The sequence below is a fragment of the Falco peregrinus genome, chromosome 11, assembly GCF_023634155.1.
Source record: "Falco peregrinus isolate bFalPer1 chromosome 11, bFalPer1.pri, whole genome shotgun sequence".
In the NCBI taxonomy this organism is placed as follows: Eukaryota; Metazoa; Chordata; class Aves; order Falconiformes; family Falconidae; genus Falco; species Falco peregrinus.
Genome location: NC_073731.1, coordinates 22072906 through 22096851, shown reverse-complemented (window position 1 = coordinate 22096851; position 23946 = coordinate 22072906). Strand labels below are relative to the sequence as shown.

The window sequence follows — 23946 nt, the reverse complement described above, 5'->3', positions numbered from 1 at the left end:
ACATCAGTAAGCAGTATCATCTGCATGGAAAAAACTGCAGGATACATAAGGTGGGATTTACATAAACACATAGGATTTGAGAATAATATCTCAAAAGGCTTAATTTGATTACAAAACATGGAGCAGTGTTTCTGTAAATCCTTTAGAAGGAAAGGTAATTCAAAGGTATAGTTTTCTGGCTCAAAACAAGAGCTCAGTTCTTTGAACACTTAGTTCAGCAAGTGTCTCAGGTAAAGAACAGCACTGGTCACCTTAAACCACTTGACCTGTGATTTGTGTCAGCAATTCTGTGCTTTTACAATCCTGATTCTATGATAATAAGGTCAAGGCAGTTGCACATAGAATCTAAGTTTCAGTTAATTCTCCTAGGCTCTGATTCAGGTTGACGTCAGCTTAAGGTGAAATAAATTATGCCTGGTGATCTGTCCTGGTTTCAGCTGAGATAAGAATTAATTTTCTTAGTGGCTAGTGCAGTGCTGTGTTTTGGATTTGGTGTGAGAATAAGGTTATATAGCACACTGATGTTTTCAGGTGTTGCTAGGTAATGTTTATACTAAATCAAGGACTTTTCAGTTTCTCAGGTCCTGCCAGGAAGAGGGCTGGCCCAAAGGAGCCAAAGGGATATTCCACACCATAGAACATCATGATGAGTATATAGACTGGGGGAAGGAGGAAGGATGCGACGTTCAGTGTGATGGCATTTTGTCTTCCCAAGTGACTGTTACATGTGATGGAGCCCTGCTTTCCTGGGGATGGCTGAACACCCGCTTGCTGATGGGAAGCAGTGAATGAATTCATGTTTTGCTTTGCTTGCGTGCGTGGCTTTTGCTGTACCTATTAAACTAGTTTTATCTCAACCCACAAGTTTTCTAACTTCTACCCTTCCAATTCTCTCCTCCATCCCACTGTGGGTGAGCAGAGTGAGCGAGCAGCTGTGGTGCTCAGTTGCCAGCTGGGGTTAAACCACAACAGTCAATAAAACAAGTTGTTCCACTAAACAAGCACTGTTTGAAAGAAGAAAACCTCACATCCCTACGCAACATTATTCATCCAGGTGGTAACCCACTAGTGTAAATCATCTCTAGGTAGCCATTTACAAGATACAGGAGATAATGGTTTGGCTGCAAAACATTTCTGGAAGAGGAAAATATTGTGAAAGAAGTGGAGGAACATAAAATCCTATTGTTGAAATGATGAAGTGGCTGTAGGCAAGGTGGGTTGTACCCTACACGGTTGATCAGATAATTAAAATTAAGACAGAATCCAATCCCAAATCTACTTATTTTAGGTTATATTTCTACTACTTCCATTTACCTCAATATTGAGAAGCAGGTTAAAATTAAACTAAGATTTTTTTATATTCCTGTTTTGCCCAAGATACTACATCTGTTCAGATAATCACTTTCTAAAAATCTTTTTCAGTTTTTTAAGCAAGAAATCTTAAAAAATGCCTGAAGCACCAAATTACCTTTCCCACTTCCCTAATGGCATCTTCTCAAAACTCATGGGATGATGGCCTGCAAAACTGCAGTAAATGATGACCAGTAAACGGCAGAAAGTTGTTCTGGCCCCTATACATAATTGAGTGCTCCTGCTAAAAGATGCAACTTGAAGATGACTTTTCTTTTTTTAAAAAAGCACACTGCACATTTACTTTTGCTCTGTAGCTGTAAGACACCTTTCACAAAAGCCAGTTTCTCTCATATCCTTTATTTCCTCGCAAAATACAATCTACAACATAAAATACAAACCAGCATGTTTTCCTCTAATCCCTTTCAGCTACCATACTATTCAATGCTACTGTAAAGTAGGTGTGAAAATTTCAGATGGAAAACATCAGTTAGTTGGATCACATCCTCTTCAAATACCTCCATTCTTTTGCAGTAGAAAAACTTCATAGTGATTCAGAGGTTTGGTTTTGTTGGTGGTTTGTTTTGTTGGTTTTTTTTTTAAAGTTCATAGGAACTATTATGCCAGCAAACAGAGTAAATGCTCCAACCTAAGATGAGGATCTTCTAGTAGCTCCCCCTGGAGAAAGTATGACTGAGGAGTTAATATCATTAGCAGGACAGTGATCTTATTTCAGTGACCTCATTCTATTAGCATCAGTGATGACTTACAATGGCAAAGCATTTAATATTAATATGTAAACTCTGTCAAGTGTTTCCTAATATGTCAAATGCCCTTTCCCCAATTTGAAAGCTATTATTTTATAGATACTGTATTATAAAAGTGTTATGATATTATAAGCAGTTATTAATGCCTTTGCTACAGGTGGACCTGTAAGAGGTGACCAAGCAACCAGCTGTTATGGGATGCCTATCTCTGATAGATCAAATTAATTTTTCTAACGCAGCTTGCCTGTATTTTGTTTCAGAGAACTGACAAGCTATTGGCCTCAACAGCTGTAGTGATAATGGTTCAAGAGCCAGGTAAGTCTGTAAATACAGCCGTTTTCAGACTGAGAGAAGAAAGGGGATGGGAAGAGGAGTACAGGCATTACATACTTGATTATACTTTGTTTCCTCTTAGACAATAATCACCATCAGGTTGACACAGGGTGTTGAAAAGTCTTTTATATTTACTTAACACATTCATAACTTCCCTGCTGGAAGTGGGTAGTCATCGAGCTCCTAGAGGAATAACTGTAGAAATGCCATTCAGCACAAAGGGGCTCAGATCTACCTCCAGTAAGTTTCTTTACACACATTCCAACACTTGCTTTTCAGGAGGGTGTAATGATTTACACATTATTTTTAAGTAGAGGAAGTTTCAATGGCAGATTAGTAACATAAACTGACAAGCTGTATGTGCCTATCAACAACGCACAGCAAAGCTGTTGCTGTCTTTGGACCGTAACAGTTGCCATGCAAAAAATACTCCATTTTTCTTTACAAAATAATCCATCATCCAAAGTCAGTAAGAAAACACGTTAAGTAACATGTATTTTTCCTGCACTCGGCTGACTTCAACTGTTAAAAGCTTTAAAAACAGAAGACTAAAATGCCAAGTTTATGAATGTCTTATAACCAACTGTAATCCCGGTGCGTTGTTGTCGGCCTTGCTACATCTGGTTTTGATATCACAGTGTCAACATCCATCAGGTGCAACCGCTGCATGCTGCTTCAGTCATTCTGTGGCTTTCTGTGGAAGTAAGTGCAAATCTTCCTCATGGAAACTGAAGTGATTGCAGCCTAGGAAGAGAAAAAAAATATATCTAAACCCAACAAGAAATATTTCTAGGTTACCAGTTCATGTGCTGCAGGAGTCTTAAAGTCTCCCCTCCATCGTTGCTCCAGTTTGTTTAGCTTCCCAACTAAGATAGTAAATGAAAGGTTCTTTACTATAATCTGTTTGGCTCGCAGATAAGAGGCTTACTACCTACAGGAAACACTGGCTAAAACCTAGGGTCGTCTTACTGCCATAAGCACCCTGGCTGCAGTTTCAGCTTCCCTACAGCAGATAAGAGCACTACAGATTTCCAAGATGTAGCAGATCAACAAAGGCTGCTGGTATTCTAGGCACCTCCTCAGGCTTTGAGTACAACACAGGAGCATCCTGAAATCCGAACTAGAGCACACTGGACAGGAAAGGTAATTGTTCTACAGTAATCTCTCTGCAGGGAGACCTTTCTGTCTTGTGTTTAAACACGTACAGCATAAAGCACACGTAGTTGTAGGTTTCCTGCAACCACAGTATGAAGAGTTCAGCTGCTGTGTGTAACTTAAGGAGGGGTGGCTTGCCCATTTCGTGTCTGATAGACAGTGCTGGAAGAGGTGAAATGAGAGACCAAAATAAGTCTTAATGATGGCAACAACTTGTAGCATCAGATAGTCAAATGAGATAAAACTAAAATCCAATGACTGAAAACTTACCTAACATTTACTGAAATAAGGCTCAGTCAAAGACACTGTAGGACTTGGGAGTCCAGTTTCAGACACGAATGCAGTGTGGTTTGTTTTAAAAAAAGTAATTATGGTATCTCAGTTTGCATGTTAAACCCTCATGCCAACTTTTTAAACTGCTTTATAAGCTTAACTTTCAGATCCTAGGATGAGCTCTGTGCCAGGCTTCTTGTACATCAGAAGTAGGATTATTTAGGTCAGATCCTGCCCTCTGACTCTTTACAGTTCCTTTGTTTCCTGCTAGTTTTCAACTGAAGGAACCGAAGGCATTATTTACTCCCACAGTTTTAACATGGGTAACAAATTCTTTTGCTACCTGGGCTAGAATAGAATTTAGCTCTTTCTTCCAATGCTAAAGTGGCTTTCCAGTAACGTAAACAGGCAGATGTGACGGTGAATACACAAACAGTAGATCTGCCAGGAAAGGTGCTGTCACTATCACGCTTCCCAGAGTAGAGCTGCATTTCAGATGATGGCTACATCCTTTGAACATCCAGCTGGGGACTGCAAGGATCTCGGAGCTCCTGTGTGCCCCAAGTCCCTTTAAAATGAGGGACACCACCATCCTAAAAGTTCTGTTCTGGCACAGAGGGGATTAGCCGATAACAGCATTAATGTAGCTGGCTTATTAGGCCTGGAATCATCCCTTTTGTCCATAATCAAAGGGATCAGATAACTCTTTGAATGCCTGAGCAGGCATGAACAAACAAGGGGTGAGTGGCAGCTAGGGATAACTTCTTTCATGACCACTGTCACTGGCCGTCCTACTTACAGTTTTCGGTGAGGTGGCCACTGCTGCAGCCTCTTGTCGTTTGGCACTGGGGCTGCGGGCTGACGGGGGGCTGTTTGACGTGCTCTGGCTGCCAGGTCTGCCAGTCCGTAGCTTCTCTCCCAAAGCAGACAACCAATTTTTTCTTTCAGGTGAACTATTCTCTTTATCAACTACCTCAGCATCTTTCCCACATGGAGGTCTGAAAAGATTGGGGGGGGTCTGAACACCCGATGGATTAATATGAAAGGAAGGCTCTTTAGGGCTGCGGCTAGAGCCTTCGTGGTCGTTACCCAAGTTAGCCAGGCTGAGAGAGACTTCATCACAAGCTTTTTGGTCTGCAGCCAAGTGACATAAGTTCAGCTTGGATTTCTTAGCTGCGTGGTCCAGTTCAGTCACACAGCTACAGGCCTGCAGACACTTCTGCCCCGCACTGTCCTCCTTGCTGCAGTCAAGCCTTCTCTTGGCACGCTTTTCAGCCTGTGAGTGTGGGGCTTTAGGAGGGCAGGTGGCTTCCAGAAGACCTTGGGTGACTTCTGCCAGGGCTTTTCTAGGAGAAGGAGCATTCTTCCCCACTTCTGGAGAAGAGTACGGAGTCCTTGTAACCCAATGTTTAATAGAGGAAGGGATCAGTTTGGGAGAAGCGCAGGGGCTGGCCCCACACTGCTTGGCTGGGGTGCAGGCTGCAGCCACCTGGGCTTTGAGAGTGACCGTCGGAGTGTTTGTAGACAGGGGAAGGTCTCCGGAATAAATGGGAGCACAGGCAGCCAGCCGTGGCGAGGAAATGCACAGGCTGCCCACTGTGAAGGCCTTGGCAGGAGTGCTCTGTGGGCTGGCTGGCGGTCCTGGTAGGGGAGAAACAAGTAGCTTGATGAGGAACACAGAACTCTGGATTAAAGGCAGCCCTTTTACAAACACCCCTTCCAATAAGGAGATGAATTCAGCACTGATCCTGATTCTCAGATATACCATTTTTAATTAAGAGATTGCATAAATCCCTCTAATTTCGGTTAAACCGGTACATAGTTTATATAGGTAAAATCCTATATCATTGATAAGTGCATACACAGTACCTTTGTGTAACATCTGATATCTATCCGTTCTGTAACAAGCACCCTTACGTGAGCTACAGCCAAGGGGGACAGACAAAACAGATCTTGACTCCTCCAAGTTTGTCTAGCCTTGCTGGAAGCCTTGCAGTGGCTCGGTCTGAACAGCTCTGTACTGACATACTGCCCGAGAGAAAGGCTGGTCCTCACCTGCACTACCATCTTTAACAGCTGCATAACTTACTGTAAGCAGGTCCCACAGCTAATTGCAATACCATGGAAGCCTTACGCTATAATGCCCTACCATATGAGTCATGCTCCTAGTCAGGCATTAATAGTTGCATATTTTAAAGATTAAAAAAAAGACTGAGAACAGGAAAGGACATACTTTCATTCTCTTGTCTTTTTGCTGGAGTATTTTCTGCGATGCCATATTAGTATGAAGATGGTTGTTATTTACCACACCCAGGGAAGTGTGAGAAATTCTTCACCTCCTGAACAAGGACTTAAATTCTGAAGAAAATAGAATCTGTCACTGTGGTAATTAATTTCTTTAAAACAAATGATTCCCAAGCAGATATTTCACAGTGGCTTTTGAGCTCACTAGCTGATATGTAACCCCCCCTACTTTTAAAAAAGACGTTCGGCATACCCAGCTTCTTAAAACAGTACTCATAGGTAGGGGCATAAGGACCTCATTACTAACAGTGGGAATCATATATAGCAAAAATCTTGGTCTGCAGCAGTATTAGAGGGTTTCTTTTTATTTTTTCTTTTTTGATTTCTGGCACCCTCCAATGGCAAATACATTGGCAGGTTTGTTAGATGCCTGCTTCCTCATTCATCTGACTTGCAGTGATGCAATTAAATAGGATAGCACCTTGGTTACTCTATGCATTTCCACTGCTGAGCACAAGAGCTCTAAACATTTTCTATATAGCAGGGGTTTAATCTGAACTCCTAATTCTCAGCATTAGTACTGTATTATAAAGCACTTCATTAGGACAATAAGTCTAGTGTGAATAACTTACCGTTTTCTTTAGGATGCTGGCCTGTCACACAAATAACATGTTGAGTGAGCACCTACATGCCTGATCATATACCATACTAAGCCTCTTTCAGTTCTTCCTTTTACTGTATTGTCTAGTATCCAAAATACAAGTAGTGGTGCATCACTCAAAATTAAATAGGATCCTGTAATAACAGAACCCACTACAAATCACTTTAACACACAAAACAGAGTTAAACGCTCCTTTCCTGATAAAATATGCTACTTCATAACAACTTGCTTCAATCTGGACTAAGAGAAAGTAACTGCCAAGATTGGTTCTCCTTTACTTTAATGAGCATTACAAGACAATAGTATCTCAGCTGGGCAGTTAGTTGCACTTAAAAATCTAAGCTCCTAGAGGCAGAAGAGAAGTAGCAAGGTCAGTTCTTGATCCCTAATGACCATCTACAAATTCACACAGCAGAAATATTGCATGACTCGCTGGGTATGAGCCCTCTCAATCCCAAACCGGTCGGAAAGTTATGCTGTGGGGACACTGGATAAGAGAAAAAAAGCTATCCTGAAAGTTGGATGGGTGTTATGGCCAGAAGCAAACCCAAACTGGATAAACATCCCCAAACATGAGATAAAGAACAGGAAATCAGGCTTTCTGGTAAGACTGCATGCATTATTCAGGCTTCTACTAAGCCAGTTCCCAGCTGTTTCCATTTTTCCTGCCATTGCACATAGTAGAACACTGTAAATACCTGCAGTCAACCTGCATAACACCAGAGTAGGTTCTTTCAAATGTTTGCTGCCCTCTCTGCTACAAATCTTCTAGAGTGATATTATCGGTCTCCAGATTTAAGAGTCACAAATTGTCCATGCTCCAGAATTTTTGTTACACAAAAGCAGAGAAAGTCGTGCAATTTAAGGAAACCACAAAAATAATTTCCAAAGAAAAAGGAAACCATGCTTGCTCTACTTGATGATATAGGTCAACAGTCAATACACAACCTCAATCCCACAATTTGTTCCAGAAGATAAATGGGTGGGGAACTACCTAGATCTCACCCCAGCAGGTCTGAAATAGTACTTAGCTTGCCAGCTCTGAATCAGTGCTGCCGATAACTCCTGTATTCTAACAGCACGTGCTTTGTGTTCAAGAGCTAAGGTCAGCAGGAAGCCTGCTGTTGTGTTTGCAGTGTCTGTGTACTTCCTCTTCCCTCCTGTGTTACTTTAACGCAAGAGCAAGGAGAAGTTAAATTAATTTTCAGGTATAATTGCCAAAGCTAACTTGTAAAGTGTAAAGCTACTTTACGTTTCAGGCTTCTGCACTAGAACTATGCTTACTTCTCTTTTGCTGAAACTAGTACACAAAGAGATTTTTGAGCCCCCCCTGAAGCAAAGCATGTGCACACACAAACCATTTGCCGGCTATGGAATGGACCTGGCACTCTCCCTGCTATTGTCTTGCAAACTTCCTGCAAGGCTGTTACTCACTGGCAAAAGGTTAGAGGTAATGTTATCCCATTAGTGGGATTTGGAGACCTTCAGCCTTTATTAGTGTTAGCCAAGGTGAAATTCATTTGGAGGGTGGCTAGAAAACATAGGTGGAACACAGGAAGTCACACCAGCAGCTGCTGGGAGGCTGTTGTATTCTTAGTTTCAGAGCTACTCTACAGAGAAGCTCATCTTACTTCACTTTTTGGGGGCGTTATTCTCCTTTCACCTACTCTACTGTAACAACACACGAGTTTCAGACAAGTCAAAGTAGTGCTGTGATTCAGGGCTCCTTTCTTCTGGTCTAGGGTGCCGTCCAGTGAGTAGCTTCTCTGCAGAGCCCAGATCCGCACGCTGCATAGCTTGTCTGACTGCCTAGGCTTTGTAGAAAGGTATTGCATTTGTTAACTAGCCTTAATACGTGAATAGATGAATGCTGCTGATAAATTCTGGAACATTATGATCACATGATGATTGTCTACATGCATTTCTGAAGTACTATCACTTAGTGGCTTTTGTCTGAAGAGATAGTACCATTGTATGAAGCTGAAGAAAGAGATGCAATATTGATAGCAATATTGCAATATTGATAGCAATATTGCAATACTGAAATCTGTGTGGAATTCAACTACTGGCCAGGAGGAAACAGTTCAGAGTTCCAAGGCTGTATATGTGCCATCAGACCTTTACTGGGTAAACTAGCAAACTGGAAAAAGCATGTGATCTTACTGCTCTCAGTTATTATTTGGTATTAAAAAAAAGCATGACTTGTTGCCACAGTGCATGCACACATGACATCTCCTTTGGTTGTTCAGTTATTGGACCCTGCTGATACCCGCTGAAGATCTGGCTGCCCAACAAGCTGTATTAATGAATATTTGCTTTGCAGTCGGGTCATATGGACTTCAGCATACTTGTAAGCTATTTCAGCCAGCTTGTCTCCTTGGTGGCATTAGTATTTACAAGTAGAAGTGTTTGTCTGGCTATATGAATAATTGCCTAATATTAACAAAATAGAAGACTAGCAAGACAAGCCAAAGGCTTTTGCTGGTGCAGAGAGAAGCCAAAATTCAGAAGCTATGTTGCAGAGCAAGATATCTCAGCTCAAAAGCCTTACCTGCTCCATGTTGTTCTTCTGGTTTCTTCTGAGTGACCCAGCCCACCAAGTTGATTTTGCTGAATGCTGACTTCTCCTCCTCAGGACGACGTCGTAAGCGCCAGATCCTCACAGTGTTGTCATCAGAGCACGTGGCAATCTACAGTACAAATTAGTTTGTTGGAGTAACCAGGGCACATCCTATGGACCACTGGACACGTGAACTAGAACAGCTACACCCAACACACCAAGCCAATACAAATGAGGGCAAAGCCTGGTTCAGGGAGTGCGAGATTTGCCCATAAAACAAACAAAACAACACAGCTCTGTTTCATTACTGTATCAGACAGCAGAATTTGCTTTAAACCAGGCAAAGCTGCCACCTTCGTGGCTTCCTGCTAGAGAAATCTCAGTCACTAGTAACCATTTGCCTTGCATAGCTCTGCAACAATCTGCTCGGGAAGGGCCAAGGCATATTCTGAGATTTCAACCACCCAGCAGACAAAAGCAGCCACGCTGCACCTGCATTTAGGTCTGCCTCTGCTACTCGGGACCTTTTCTGCTTGGGAACAAACATTTCCAGCACACTGAGAAGGTGACGTTGGAAGGTCATTATACTAGCCTTAAACACTATCTCTTCAGTCAGATGTCAGCAGTATCTGGCAGAGAAACCAACTCTGCTAGAAACATCGGTCTAGATTTCCACCGCAGCATCAGACGCTCCCAAAGCATCCATGGAATCTCAGCTGAAGAAGCAGCAGAACCCACGTAGCCCACATTTTATGGCTCTCTTTGGACAGATTAGCTGGTGACTCACATGGGAATTAGCAGTAAGAAAAAGGAAATGCTGTGGCCAAAGTTCATAGTAATCTGAAAGGGAATGTGCCTCTACTCTGACCTCTGTGACACCAATATTGTCCCTACAGAAGGAAATTTTGTCTCTCAAGTCACTCCAAGCAGCTTTCTGATGTATCTTAGCAGCACATTTTCCACTTTTCCTCATGCTTCAGCACCTGTACAATGGCTGACTATTCCTTACCTGTGTCAGTTATGATTTTAAAGTCTGTATTGGTCTGCATTTACAACACATCCTGATCAGGACGCTGGGCTACCTCTAAGCAACAGATTTCATCTAAAGTGCTAATTCTTATATTTTTGTGCATCTTATACAACTAGAACAATTCCTCCTGTTTGCCTCCCACCCTACCACATTGCAACACTTTTCTGAAGACCCAGTGCTATAGTGCAAGCTAGGGAAAGTGGCTGACTTAATACTGTGGGGTGAAAGAAACTCTGGCTATTATTAGGACACTGTGTAGGATTTTTCAGGGTTATTTCTCATTTTGGGCTAGGGCAGTCATTCAAACCGATGTCCTACTGCAGTTCTCTTCCTTTTGGTGATACTTGGTACATAATTACTGACCCTTTTCACTGTAGTTTTTGGGTGTACACAGCATATATGTCATCAGACTTTGAAAGAAGGTCACAATGAAAAGAGTCCACATGTTTCTTAACAGGCATTCAAAACTTCTTGCAGCTCTACAAAACTAGCAGATGCATCAGTGGTCAGAAAGGTAAGGGAGCTGTATGTATGGAACCACAAAACAAGCTTTTGGCTTATGAAAGCCCTGATCAAATGGTTTTACAGTTCTGTCTTTTAAAGGTAGCGTCACAAGCTCTCATCAGGAGAGGTCTTTGTTCATTTGCAATTTCCTAGGTCTTATCAAATAGCCCAGATTATTTGAAAATAATGAAAAAATTCTAATACATGGCACTCATGTGACAAGCTTGGTTCACCACCCCTCTAAATGAACATTTTTAGAAATTGTTGACTAAAAATTTCCACCCAAATAAACAAATATTGCTGCAATTTTGAAAAGCAGATGTTGCCACATCACATCTATTGTTGCACTGGAAAGACAATTTTCCAGAAAACAAACCTTAGTGAAGTCTGAAGGACACCAAGCAATGGAGGTAACTTCTTGAGAGTGACCAGTGAGTATCCATGGAGGAAGGCTGGGCTCAGAAACCTTAAAAATTCCATAAAAAAAACAAGTATACAATCAGAAGCCCCACAGCCTAATATACATCGTTAAGAAAAGACCCCATAGCCCACCCACGAAGCATGCAAATCTTTGCATCTTTCCTATACGAGATGGATAAATCAAATGCTCTCAGACTGTCTTGAGGCAACAGCTGATGGAGCCCTAGGAGTCAGTTCATGTTTCATGTCTAGAAGTTAAGCAGCTGGTCAGCAATGAGAGGTACTGACTTGCCTGGATCCTGCTACACACAGGATTTCTGCCTCCAGCTGTCAGCCCAAAACACAACCCAAGCGTTTTATTATATTAAGTACCTCTACCTGTTCTAGGTAAGATGCTTAAAAGTTTGGGAAACTCATACTTTGAATCAGGACAGGAAAATATATTCTGCTGCCATTTTACAAATGTCCCAATCACAGGTCAATGGTTTATTAAAAAAATGAAACCGCTACCAACAAAATCCTATAGATGAACTCCAGTGGCTTCAGAACTGGCATTTGTGTGACTGCCAAGTGCCTGTACCTCCTCCAACCAACCAGCTGGACCAGAGACCCTCTTAAGAGCTTATAAAATAGCTCCCCTAAATCACTCATGCTCATGAAACTGATCTCCATTTCTCTTACACCCTTCATAAAAATCTTTCTCCTGTTCTACATTATTACTATTAATCATCGATTACAGCTCATGTAAGTGACACATACAGCTGAAGCTAGCATTAAGTGGCCTAAGGAAGAAAACACACACGCGCACACACACACACACACACACAGATTATACCCAAGTTTTGCACGCTTTCATCAGGCAATCCCACACACACAGATTATACCCAAGTTTTGCACGCTTTCATCAGCCAATCCTTTCTGGAGCCATGAGTCACCGTTATTGATGTGACATTGTAAGGGGGATTTATCAAGGGGATTTGCATAAATGACTAAGTGAATGAACAGATTCTTTACTGTGTGGGAAAAGGAGTAGACATTACATGTAGATTTCAAAGGAAGATGCAAGACTTTGCGGAAGGTTTCTGATTTACACACAATTTTTTCTCTTTGGATCACCTCCTACAACAGCCTGCAAACCCACAATTGAATATACAGCTTCAGATCTTAAAGCTGTTCTGATAAAAACCGGTGCATCTTAACAGAACACTTTTTTTTTTTTTTAACCTGTCATAGCAGAGGCAATCACTTGACTAAATATCCACTAAAAGTCTTGGTCAGGGTATTCCCTTGTCTGCCAAAATAGGCAATACCATGGGAACTAAATCCTTATTTAGGGAATAAACAACAGGAGATCTTGGTGTAGAGAACACCTTCATTTACATTTAATAGCAGTCTTGCTATACACTCATAACAGACACAATAGCGGTCCAGTAGCCACAGATTGCTGAAAGGAGAGCAGAGGAAGAGAACTATTCTTGCCGGGACATATTGGTTTTACACTGTACTAGTGTAAATTACACCAACTACACCCAGCTTGTATTATTGTGTACTAAAGGACGATGCATAATTATAGCTGTGTCCTCTGTGTTTGGCAGAAGCCAGCCAGCCAGCCTGCACATGTGACATCAGGATTAGCCACAGCACATGCTGCTTTTTGCCTGATTTGACAGGATGTTGGTGGGGAAGTTAGAGCAATTGTGGGCAGGTTAAAAAGAGAAACCTAGGAAATGAGACTTTATTAGTTACTCTACTCACTGAAACAGCTGTTGTATCCATCGTCAGGATTCAGCATAAAACACTGTATATAGTTTTGTGCACCATATGATACAGAAGCACTTCAATTCCAATGCTGGGACAGACTAAAGGGTAACTTGTTATGGTCACCTTGGAGTGGTCCGTCCCAAAGGATTCAAAGGACAATGGAAGTTCACGTCTATAAAGGATGTTTTTTTATTACCAGGATAGTATCATCTAAGCCAGAGACCATCTTTGTTGAGAGAAACATCTCTGCTCTCTGACTTTTATCATCTTAGGGTTGTTCAAGAGTCAGTTCATCAATCAACGGACTAGTAATTAAAAAAACCCAAAACAACAAAACAATAAAGCCAGTGTTCATTGCCTGGAGGTGATTTATATATGGAAACAGACTGAAACAGCATCCTCATCAGCAATAACTTCTAGCCACGGTGCTCCTTGGGAACTGCTGACCCAAACACAACTTAGCACTGCTGCAAAAGTTTCTCAAAGAAATCATCTGGATAGACAAGGTCTTGCTCTGCCTTTCATTCCTTGACAAGGTCTTCCTCTGCTTTTCATTTGTCTTTAGATATAGAAAGCTAGCGTTCTTCATGCAGTTCTTTCCAACATTACCTGTTAATTGCTCATGCAATATTTAACCATATTTTTTTCACAACACAGTAAATCCTTATCCCAGGAAAAGATATGTATGTTTCACAGTCAGTTAAATCTGCCAAGACTTGAAACAAATTAAGAAGCCTCTGGATATGACAGATCTCAAGAGACAGTTTTGCTGTAAGTCCCACTTTCTAACATGACTATGGAATTAAAATAAAAGTAATCATCTGATGATTTACTTAATAAATATGCAATATGATCTGTCGCTCATATGTGATAGCAACAGAAGCCTTCCGTACACGAATGCATTTTAAACGTGCTTAAATGCTTTAGCTTTGAGATGTAATGATATCCTTAAATGCTCTCAACCCAGTCCCAGTGTGTGTTCCAAGTATCAAAACACACGAATGCAGGATGCAGAACTCAAGTTTGCACAGGTATTTTTGCTGAACTCGCACAGAACGTGAGGAAGGTTAAAATAACACCACTTGGCATGGGAGTAGCCATGGTACCGCACTCCTGCTACTACTGAGTAAGCAACATAGCTGCTTACAAGTGTTCTCCAAATCAAAGAGACTACATGCTCAAACTACGACCTCAGCAGACTGACCCTCTGCTCTGAAGGGTTTGTACGTTACTTTCAAACTCAGCGCGAAAGGGGTAAACAAGTCAGCATTCCTTAAAAATTACCCCAAACCTGAAACAGGCAGTCACCTGTGGTTTCTGTCTATTCTACTTCAGTAAGAAGCCCGCTCTGGTCCCATACGGCTGTCGAGTATGGAGAACAGAACTTGAAGCATGCCTTATTCTGAGGTCCCTGCTATCAACTTGGTGACATTTGCATTTCCTACACATCACCCTCTCTCACCCTCTCAGCTGTCAGATGGTACTTCGGAATTTTGCTGAAGGCTCTGGCTGAGCCCTTGCTGTAACACAAACGCTTTAACTACTGTAAATTAAGCATGGGAAACAGCTATGTCTGAAGGAAGAGCTGGAAAAAAGGGAGGTGGGGGAAAGACTGCCCTTTAAAACAATTAAATTGTTAGGTTTCTGCTAATGTGCTCCATTGCTAAATATGAACCAAGAACTGTCTGTCTACTTGTCACAGCTGGCTGAATCAACAGGCTTGAAGGAGGATTTTAATGCCCATTAAAACCAGATTAAGATCAGCAACTTGCAATAAGCAGCGGTGATGAGAGGTATTGATGGCGGGAGGTTAGCTCTGTTTTACATTAAAGTTACATCTAGCCTTGACAGCAACAAACACAGTCTGGGCACAACATGCCAGGAGCTAACCCCACGCTGCTTATGAGTGGGAGTGGAAGGCAGGGAGTGTCCTACGTGAACATGAAAAGCAAATGAAATGAGAGAGCGGAGCAGCTCCAGGTTGCACACTTGGGTCTCCACCAGTTGCCTCACCTTCCAGATGTACGCGTTGCAGTCACTCGAGCCACTGACCAGGAACTGGTTGTCTGGGCTGGTGCTGGATTTGATGTAAAAGGTTGAATTCTGGTGCCCGCTGAAAACAGCCACTGTGAAGAGAAAAGAAAAAAAAGGAAAATAAAAGACCCACTCAACGTGCTGTAGAGTCAGTTGCGTAAGGAGGGCTGATCTTACAGGCTTTTCCTGCCTGGCCACATATCCTCTGGAGAAAGTAGTTGCACTGCTCCCTCGCTCTGGGGCTCCAGCAGCAGGAACTTTTTGTTATTCCACTGGAGCCCTTCAGGCTTCCCAAACAAAGCAGCAGCTCTCTCCACAGCATTAGGAAGCGGTGGCAGCTTTATTAAAGCTTTGGCTTGACCCATATCTCAAGCAGGCAGAGACATCGCCTGGGCTGCCCCACTGCTCTGGTTAAGGCTCCTTGTCTCTTCCTCCCTCAGCCGCCATCACCAGCCCCACTACATCAACAAAGGCAGTCTTGCAGAAAATATAGAGAGGGCTTTCTTCCACCCAGGTGGCAACAAGGGCACTTGCTGCTTCTTCCTCCTGCTGCCGACATCTTTATTTTGCCAACAAAACTTGCATCATGTCAACCATGCTCACCGGCTGCTTGTATTTAAAGCCTCAGCAGCATTTGCTAAAGTCTTGAAATCCTCGCCTCGAATGGCTGCCATTACCCCTGTTGTGAGGACCTGAAGAGCTGGCAGCTGACACAGGGGCTGAGCGTGGATCTTGAGCACTCAGACACACCACATCCCATCCCCTCATCGGGGCAGAAAGGACCAATTTGCCGATGCAGAACCAGGTAGGACTGGCAGCCCCTCTACCAGCCCTGCTTTAATTGCGGTTTTGGCAAAGGAAGCAACCCACAGACCACGTGGCTGCCTTCGGTGGTTTTTGAAAAGTTGTAAGACCCCAAAACATCCCTCGATTTTCACCCACAGCTCTCTCAGCACAGCAGTTACCAGACAGCAAGTCTCTTCCTAAGCCAGACCTACCAGCAAGTCGTGTTACAGCGAGGATTTCCGTACATCCCCCTGCAAACTAAAGCTGCCTCAATACTAGCTAAGAGCAGCCACGATCAGGAGAAAAGCCGGTGAGTGAGGAGAGAGGCACCAACCCGCGGGCAGGCGCTGCCCTCTGCGGGAACAGCGGCACACCGAGAAGCCACACAGGTTTCATCCAGCTGGATGAATTCAGATGCTTGCTGGGTTTTATCAGCTACACACGTTAGGCAAGAGCTCCATGAGGAGGCCGAGGGTGGGATGCCCTGTGCTTTGGAGAGAGCCCACTCCTGCGGGGGGGACAGGCTGGTGAGTGTATTTCCACAGCTTAGCAGTGGCACCCGGGGTTTACCTCGACAACTGATCTATTAATATTTACTACTTGGACCATTTCTCGACTCTGGAAGCGTTCCCACCCACCAGACTGCCTTCTTGAAAAGGCAGACAGAAGGACACATTGTTCATTTAATTTCAGTTAAGTGAGAGACTGAGAAAGGGCAGTGGAACTAAATCATGTGTCTGCCTGGCTGGAATGCATCCAGCAAGTTTTGCCGCTTCCTAAGAAGCAGCCACTGGCTGATGGCAAAGCAGCTTGGTGCACCAGGTCACAGGTGCAGAGCCAAAGGAATCTAAAAAGCTGAAGCATCTCCAAAATATGCTGGGGATACTTTCTGCCAGAAACTGCAGCAGGAGCCAAATTTAAAAGACACCTTAACATACCTTAATACAACACATGAAGTGATCACTTTACATGGATTCATATCTAAGAGTTTGAATAAAATCAGTGACTGCCAGTAAGCAGAAGATTCAAACTTGCTTCAGGTGGGTAGCAGTGGGACACTAGCCATTCCTCACCAGATAACTAGAGTCAACGTGCAAACCAGCATTAGTATCTGTCTAGAAAAAACAGTATCTGCACTTTCATAAGTTTTTATGCTATTAATTTTAAGTGGATGGCTTAACACAAAATATGAACACCCCTTGTTACAGGTGCCTTCTCTCCCGAGTAAGCTTTAGACAAAAGCGCATGGAATAGGTTTCCTAAGTGTTCAAGAGGTCTCTGTCTCTCTAGGTCATAGGGAGAAACTTGCCTTTCTATGCTCTGTAACATCTATATTTTTTGCGGTTATTTCCACTGATTATCGTGCTTACCCGGAGTGGTCCTTAAACTTGCCATGTTGAACATGTAGATACTGTCATCAGTGCAGTTAGCAAACAGATTAGCACCAGTGGAATCCAAAACCAGGCTAGAATATCCTATAGAAAAAGAGAAAAGTTCTTAAAAAAATGTTTTGGAAAATAGGCATTCTCAAAGAAATGCCTAGAGAGGCAAATTTGGAAAGGATCTCTATCATGTATGAGATTGTCATTGGAAAGGTTTGTTTGACAGAGCACTTGCTGGAGAGGAAAGTTTCTAGACTAACATCTACATTTTGTCATGAGGGTTCAGGGTGATATTTAGAGAGGAATCTCACTTTCAGAGCAGGCAGGCGATATATTATTTGATAATTTCAAATGGATAACAGAACAACCAATTGTAGAAGCAGAGAATAAAAATAAAAACCCTCATGCTTTGGTAGAATAAGCCATTCTCTGATTTGCTAGTGATTTAGGTTCAAGAAAAATCTTCCCCTGCAAGCAAATTATTGCACAACCAGCTCCTCGTGTTCTTGGAACTGACACCGATCATTAATACATCAAGATAATTCATTAGACAAGTCATCAGGAATTACTGTGTTACATCAAAACATTGTAAGGCATTAAGATACAAAGAAGCCCAGAGCAACATGAATAAGAGCACTATTGTTTTTGGTAACAAACAGCTTCAAGTATTGCTCGACTCTGCAAGGTTATAATGTAAAAATCCCACCCGGTCTGTTGTCTTTGCAAGATATAATGCAAAGAAAGAGTTCCATCTGATTTCTACTCATGCATCAAAACAACTAGCTAAATTCTACCTCAATAGCTCTACTATTCCCTCATCTCCATTTCTGAAAATGCACTGCTGAAGCTAATCCAAGCTTTTATCATCAATGCAGTGACACCAAGTGGGGCACTTCCACTCTTCAACTTGGTATTAGCAATCAAAATACCCTGCTGAGCTTGTCATTTTGATCAATAATTGGCTAAAAGGGTAAGAGACGGCACCGTCAGTACTTCTTAAACTCACTTTGCACTTTAACGAATACGTCCTCCAATAACTTACCAAGTTTGCGAGTGCTAGTCCCAGGGTAGCAAAAAGACTTGAAAGGCACCGGGTCCTGACGGTAAGCGGCATAGTTCTTGCGCAAGTCCCATACTTTGATCACACTGAAATAGAAAAAGACAAGCATCTTCAACTGCAAAATTTCTTTTGCAATGCTGACAGGGCCTTCTAAGAGCATGGGAAGACAGGTTGCCTGTTACTGAGGAGCATCCAGTGCCAAGAACCAAAACTAAGCAGGCGTAGAGCAGAGACGTGCTGAAAGCAAAACAATTGCTCCGAGTATGGATGAGGAAGCAGCACTACCTTCTGTAACTAACACAAGATCAACAAGAGCCTGCAAGCCAACTTGCTTCAACTAGGAAAAGGAAATATAAGGATGCCTTTATACTCCTGACTTTTAGTTTTATAAATGAAGTCCAAGGTTTTTCTTGCTCCCCAGGAGCAAGTGTCTCTCACAAGCCATAGGCAATAGTCAATCGTATCTGCCTCAGAAAGGCTCTGACCGCATGGAGCCTGCTAAGGTATCAAGTCCTGAGAGGCTAATCTCCATGCTAATCAATGAGACAGTCTGCCCAAGCTCCAAGATGCTGCAATGGATCTGGCACCTAAAAGAATGCATCTTTTGTCACTTAAGGCAACATTTTCTCAAGCATGCCTACACATATCCAGACACCAACCACCCACTTGCATCCCAAAGCGGCTCACTGTCTAACAATAGTTTGTTTATGTGTGGTCCCGTAGGTCCATGAGAATAGAGAGAGATTATAAATTCTGCCCTGTAGCTAAGACAATAAAATGAGCATTTACCACATACACACAATTTGTCTCCGCTGCAATCTCCAGTAAGGAAAAGAAGTGGCATTCAGCTTTGCCAATGCAAGCTGGCAGCATAGATCTGCTGATTCTACCTAATAGTAACTCTAGCCTTGTAGGCCACAAAGCGATCTTAGAAAAAAATCTCCCAAGCTTTTTGTGCCACTAAGAAGAACACACAGAACAGACAGAAAAGCAGGCATCCTCCCTCCTTACCCATCAACAGCTCCTGCAGAGATAAGAGTATGCTCATCCTGAAGCAGCACCACAGTTACACTCTGCTGGAAGTCCTTAAAAAGAAAAGAAAAAAAAAGAACTTTATTTTCTTTCCAGGTCAGCAAGATCTTGCTGCTTTGTTCAAGGCCAAGTGAATACTAAGAAGACCTTCTCCTAGCCAGACCGGAGCATCTGGAAATACCAGATACAATGGACACAACAATCCTTCAATACTCCAACTTGCCACTGAGTGTTAAGTGTTTGGGCAGCAGTTTTAGATTACGCATTTCAGGTCAGAGATAAGAGAGCTGCCTTCATCACAAGGTTTAATAGATTAAATAAGACCAGGTCTTACTCCAGTAAGGCAGTAACTCACATGGTCAAATGGGAAGGGGGGGGGGGGAGGCAGGGAATGGACAGAGAAATAAAATTACAACCGTCTCTATCACTCCCCTCAAACAAGGAATGCTGCCCACTCCTTTCCTCTTTGGCAAAAAAAGTATTTTCACATGGCATTTGCAAAAAGAAGGCTTTGATGGTACATGGGTTGTTGCTGACAATTAAACAACGTGTAAAGTCAGCCACAGCAAGTGACCATGACACAAAAACCTACCGCTGCAAAGATAAATGGAAGCATTTACTACATTCAAACCAAGTATTTTTCATAATAATTACTTAGGAAGACTTCTGTGAAAAACGTTGTCCTTCAGAAGAGAGGCCTACATTTCCTTTGTTCCCCAGACACGTACCACCAAGGGAGCAAGCCCTCGCAGGTTCTGCCTCTTTTTCTTTGGTTTGGAAGGAGTCTGCTTGTCAACCACATTGTGTGCTCCACTGATTTGATTCACCTGCCTGTAAAATCCATCTGAAAGAAATCAAAGACATCTCAATTAGTAGTTTCTATGCAATTTTGCTACCACTTTACTAAAACAGGCGTCAGCTTGGAATAAGTCCTAAAAACTGGTTCAGACTAACCTTTAAAATCACAGAAGTATTCTGAAGACAAAAATTGTTAGTTATATATGAAACTGATAAGCACACAGTAGCAAACAGGAGCATACATTGAAAAAAATTAGAGGTCAGCTTAACTGTGGACATTGAAACTAAAACTGGTCTAGGCAGGCTGCCTTTGGAAACCTTCACCCCTTGGTCTAGTCTTCAGCATGCATCATGGTCTGGATCATTCAACCCACCTCATCCCAAGCAGAACTGCACTCACAGGAAGGTTTCCAGTGATTTTCCACTCTGTTTTAGAATTTTCTATTTAGCCTTTTGTCTGCTACTTCTTGCTTTATGAAACTTAGTGCTTTACCAGAGTTAATTGACTATTCTACTTTTTTCCTATACCTTCCACTTCAATCACATGGAGCCTTCCTTTTTCCCCCAGTTTGCCAGTTTGAAGAGCCAGTGAACCTGGGACAGATGGAAGAATGAGACATGTTCTGGCTATGCAGGCCAGGAAACTGCTGGGACAGAGCAGGGAACTGGGAAGAAGTATAAGGGCATGACCTGACCAGGGAAGGAAAAACTCCAGGAAACTGAGAGGAGCAGAATGAGCTCACCCTGCATTTAGTAGGTGCTCCCGCAGTATATTCACTCACTCCCAGTACTCACAAGCCCCTTTGTTCCTGCACTTTCTGCCTTCCTACTCTGGTAGGAGCCTTCCCAGCTTTTCTTCATCTCTCTGGATGGCTCTGACCTAAGCACTCTCACCCAGCCCATCTACCTCCATGCTCTCCCACCCACACAGGGATGTATTCTGTACCTCCCTATCTCCTTACCAATACACAGGGTATTAGCAGGCCAGCATATATATCATGCTGCAAATCTGAGACTGTTACCAAGTGGGAAAATGTATTATACATAGAAGAAACACCTATTCCATCCTCTTACTGTACTAAAGGCATACCCTAATCTGACAATCCTCTTCTTATCGAAGTGTTGCCTATATTGTAATCGAAAGCATTAGTCCAACAAGTACATCTGAGTATTTACGTGAGATACAGAGCTTTTTCAATACATATCTGAAAGTTTAGTTACCTTTCTTGTTGCATCTGGTATCCCAAACCATGATGTTTCCATCTCTGCCTCCAGTACAGAAGACAGCTGAGAAAGAGAAAGTGTGTATTAACTTCTGAAAGTGTTAATTAACTGGATGCAGTACAACGCCACCTATGTGCCTCTGGCTCTTCTACCCCAACACTTGGGATGCCAGTCCTAGAAATACAAAAATCAGGCCATTGTTCTGCCATGGTTTTTTACTACTTTCCTTACTCTTCCTGTCCTTTTTTTTACTACTACTCTAGAGAAACCTGCTTATGAAAAGAGTATTTTCACACTTACATATGAAAGTAGGGATCATATCTTAACCTTGCCCAAGATCAGAAATGTGCAGATGTTAGCATCAGGTCACCGTGAAGTTCAAACAAGTTAGTTTTGCTTTACTGGCTGGGTTGCTGCTCAGTCAGTCTGTGCTACTTGTAACTGTCAGCTTCCAAAGCCCTTTCTTAGCCCCAAAAGTACCGATGTGCCAAGGGGAAAGAAGGAAAAAACAGACAGCAGGGAAGATCAACATTTACCTTTCTCAAATCTAGAAAAAGCAACTGACTTGAGGCTACACTGGTGACCTTTGCATATGCCAAGAAGCTCGCCGGCTCTCACATCCCACACCTTGGCTGTCTGATCTCCTGAGGCAGTGACCTTCACAGGAAAAAATAAAAAGCTTTAAACTGCACACAGTTGCCAAAGCATTAAAAATAAAGTGAGATGGTAAAAGATTGCTTACAATCCTGTGTTCCCCTGGTACCCAGGCAAGGTCAAATACAGCATTTGAGTGAGCTTGCCATTCTAGCAAGAAAACAAAAGCTCAGATTAGTTCAGTGCATTGCAGCATGGTATTTTGCAGAAGACTAAAGAACATTAGACAATGAAATCAGAAAACTTGTCAACAGCTTGCCTTAGGCATGAAAACCAGCACAGAAAACCTCACCCATTACTGCTGTTCAAAGAGCACACTCACACTGCTGCTTTGTAAAGGAGACTCAGCAAAATATGTGAAAGGATTTAAGTACTTCCCACGTTTATGTTTAAACCTTGTAAAAAGCTTTCTTTGACTCCAGTAAATCACATACTTGTCACACCGAATAAGGATCACATTCTATAAAACATTTACCCTTAAAGATGAGTTTGCTGGTAGTATGAGCTTCCGTATCATACAGTCTAACAAATCCTTCTTCATTTGCAACTGCCAGTACGTGCTCCAGATTAGGGGCTGAAAAGAAATTAAAACATATTTGTGTATTATTTAGCTGATTCATAATCATACTCCTGCTCTTTGCGAAGGGCCACAGGCACTTTAGATAGGGTACACAGCAAACGGATAGCTATGAAATAAACTGTATTTATAGAGCAATTTAAATATTCAACATACTGGCAAACATTTTTCCGAGATGTTCCATTTGGAAACTAAGACACATGAGCAATCGCATGGCTTCAGAAGCAACTTTTGAGATAAATGTCTCTTTCACCAGCTGTAATAGTTCTCAAGTTATAGTCCTGTGTATTGAAACTACCTATCATCTACAACTTCCAGCACTTCCTATGGATCTGAACTGGAAAAGCAGGAAGCTGCTTTGGAGAAACGTGTAAGCTCACACCAGAAATAGAGTGCTACATATGGAAGAGTTTTGCCCTGAAGGTCCAGGAGCTGCCATGCCTACTTCACCCTTTATGTATTTATCAGGGGGAAATGCGGTGTAACGGCCTGGTGACAGCCATCCACGTCTTTTGATTTCTACATACCATTCTCCATCCTGTTAGATCTTATATTTTTCGCACAAAGCCCATTTTTTCAACTGTGTAGCCTACCCCTGTCACGAAGAGGACATAGCTTCACACAGACAAAGCTGAAACAACAAACGCTTTGTAGTTACTTCTTTAAGGGAATACTTCCCAGCAGTATACCTAGGAGCACCATGACACAATTTATATCACATCTAGGTGCAAGCACACTATTACCGGCTTCCTTTAAGGCAAGACACTCTGAAACCAAATCCTGACACATATTTAAACAAAGAAAAAAAACAACCAAACAAAAAGCTGACAGCTCCGGCCCCTGAAAGGGCCCTTGGGAAGGTGACCTTACCTGCCGAGAAGGTGCAGCCGAAAGGGGGGACCGGCATCCCCGTTTCCCCGTAGGACAGGTGGTCATCTTCTCGGCTGCACTGGTAGCTATCCAAGAGATGCTGCAGGGAAAGCGGCGGGGACCGAACTGCAACGAGACAGGCGGACCGTGAGCGCACCGGACAGCCCAGGTTCAGATGCGGGGAGCCCCGCGGGCCCCGCAGCGGGTGCGGAGATACCCGAGCCACCCGCTCCGCCGCCGGGGAGGTCTAACCCGGGAGCTCCGAGACCCACGGTTCGGCAGCGGGCAGCCCGGGCTGGCGCCGCCCGGGGAGGGGCGGGAGGAGGCGGCGGCGGGCCGGGGGGGCGCGGTACTCACGGGGCGGCGGGGCCGAGGCGCGGCGGAGCAGCGCGCAGCACAGCATGGCTGGGAACCACCGGCGAGCGCGTACCCGGCTCGTGGTGCCAACTCCCGCCACCGACCGACCCGCCA

The 23946-nt window shown here is 43.1% G+C and overlaps 1 protein-coding gene across 1 annotated transcript; it reads right to left on the bottom strand.

Annotated features, from left to right (window-relative positions):
• Positions 1-1690: 1690 nt before the first annotated feature.
• DTL (denticleless E3 ubiquitin protein ligase homolog) lies at positions 1691-23923 on the bottom strand. Its single transcript, XM_055816558.1, has 15 exons — positions 23833-23923; positions 23476-23601; positions 22504-22602; positions 22117-22178; positions 21911-22031; positions 21372-21437; positions 20081-20196; positions 19332-19405; positions 18303-18406; positions 17249-17353; positions 15072-15184; positions 11254-11343; positions 9335-9473; positions 4678-5519; positions 1691-3194 (listed from the first exon to the last, which is right to left on the bottom strand). The coding sequence occupies exons 1-15, from the start codon at positions 23876-23878 to the stop codon at positions 3126-3128; spliced, it is 2172 nt and encodes a 723-aa protein (XP_055672533.1). The 5' UTR covers positions 23879-23923; the 3' UTR covers positions 1691-3125.
• Between the last annotated feature and the right edge of the window lie 23 nt (positions 23924-23946).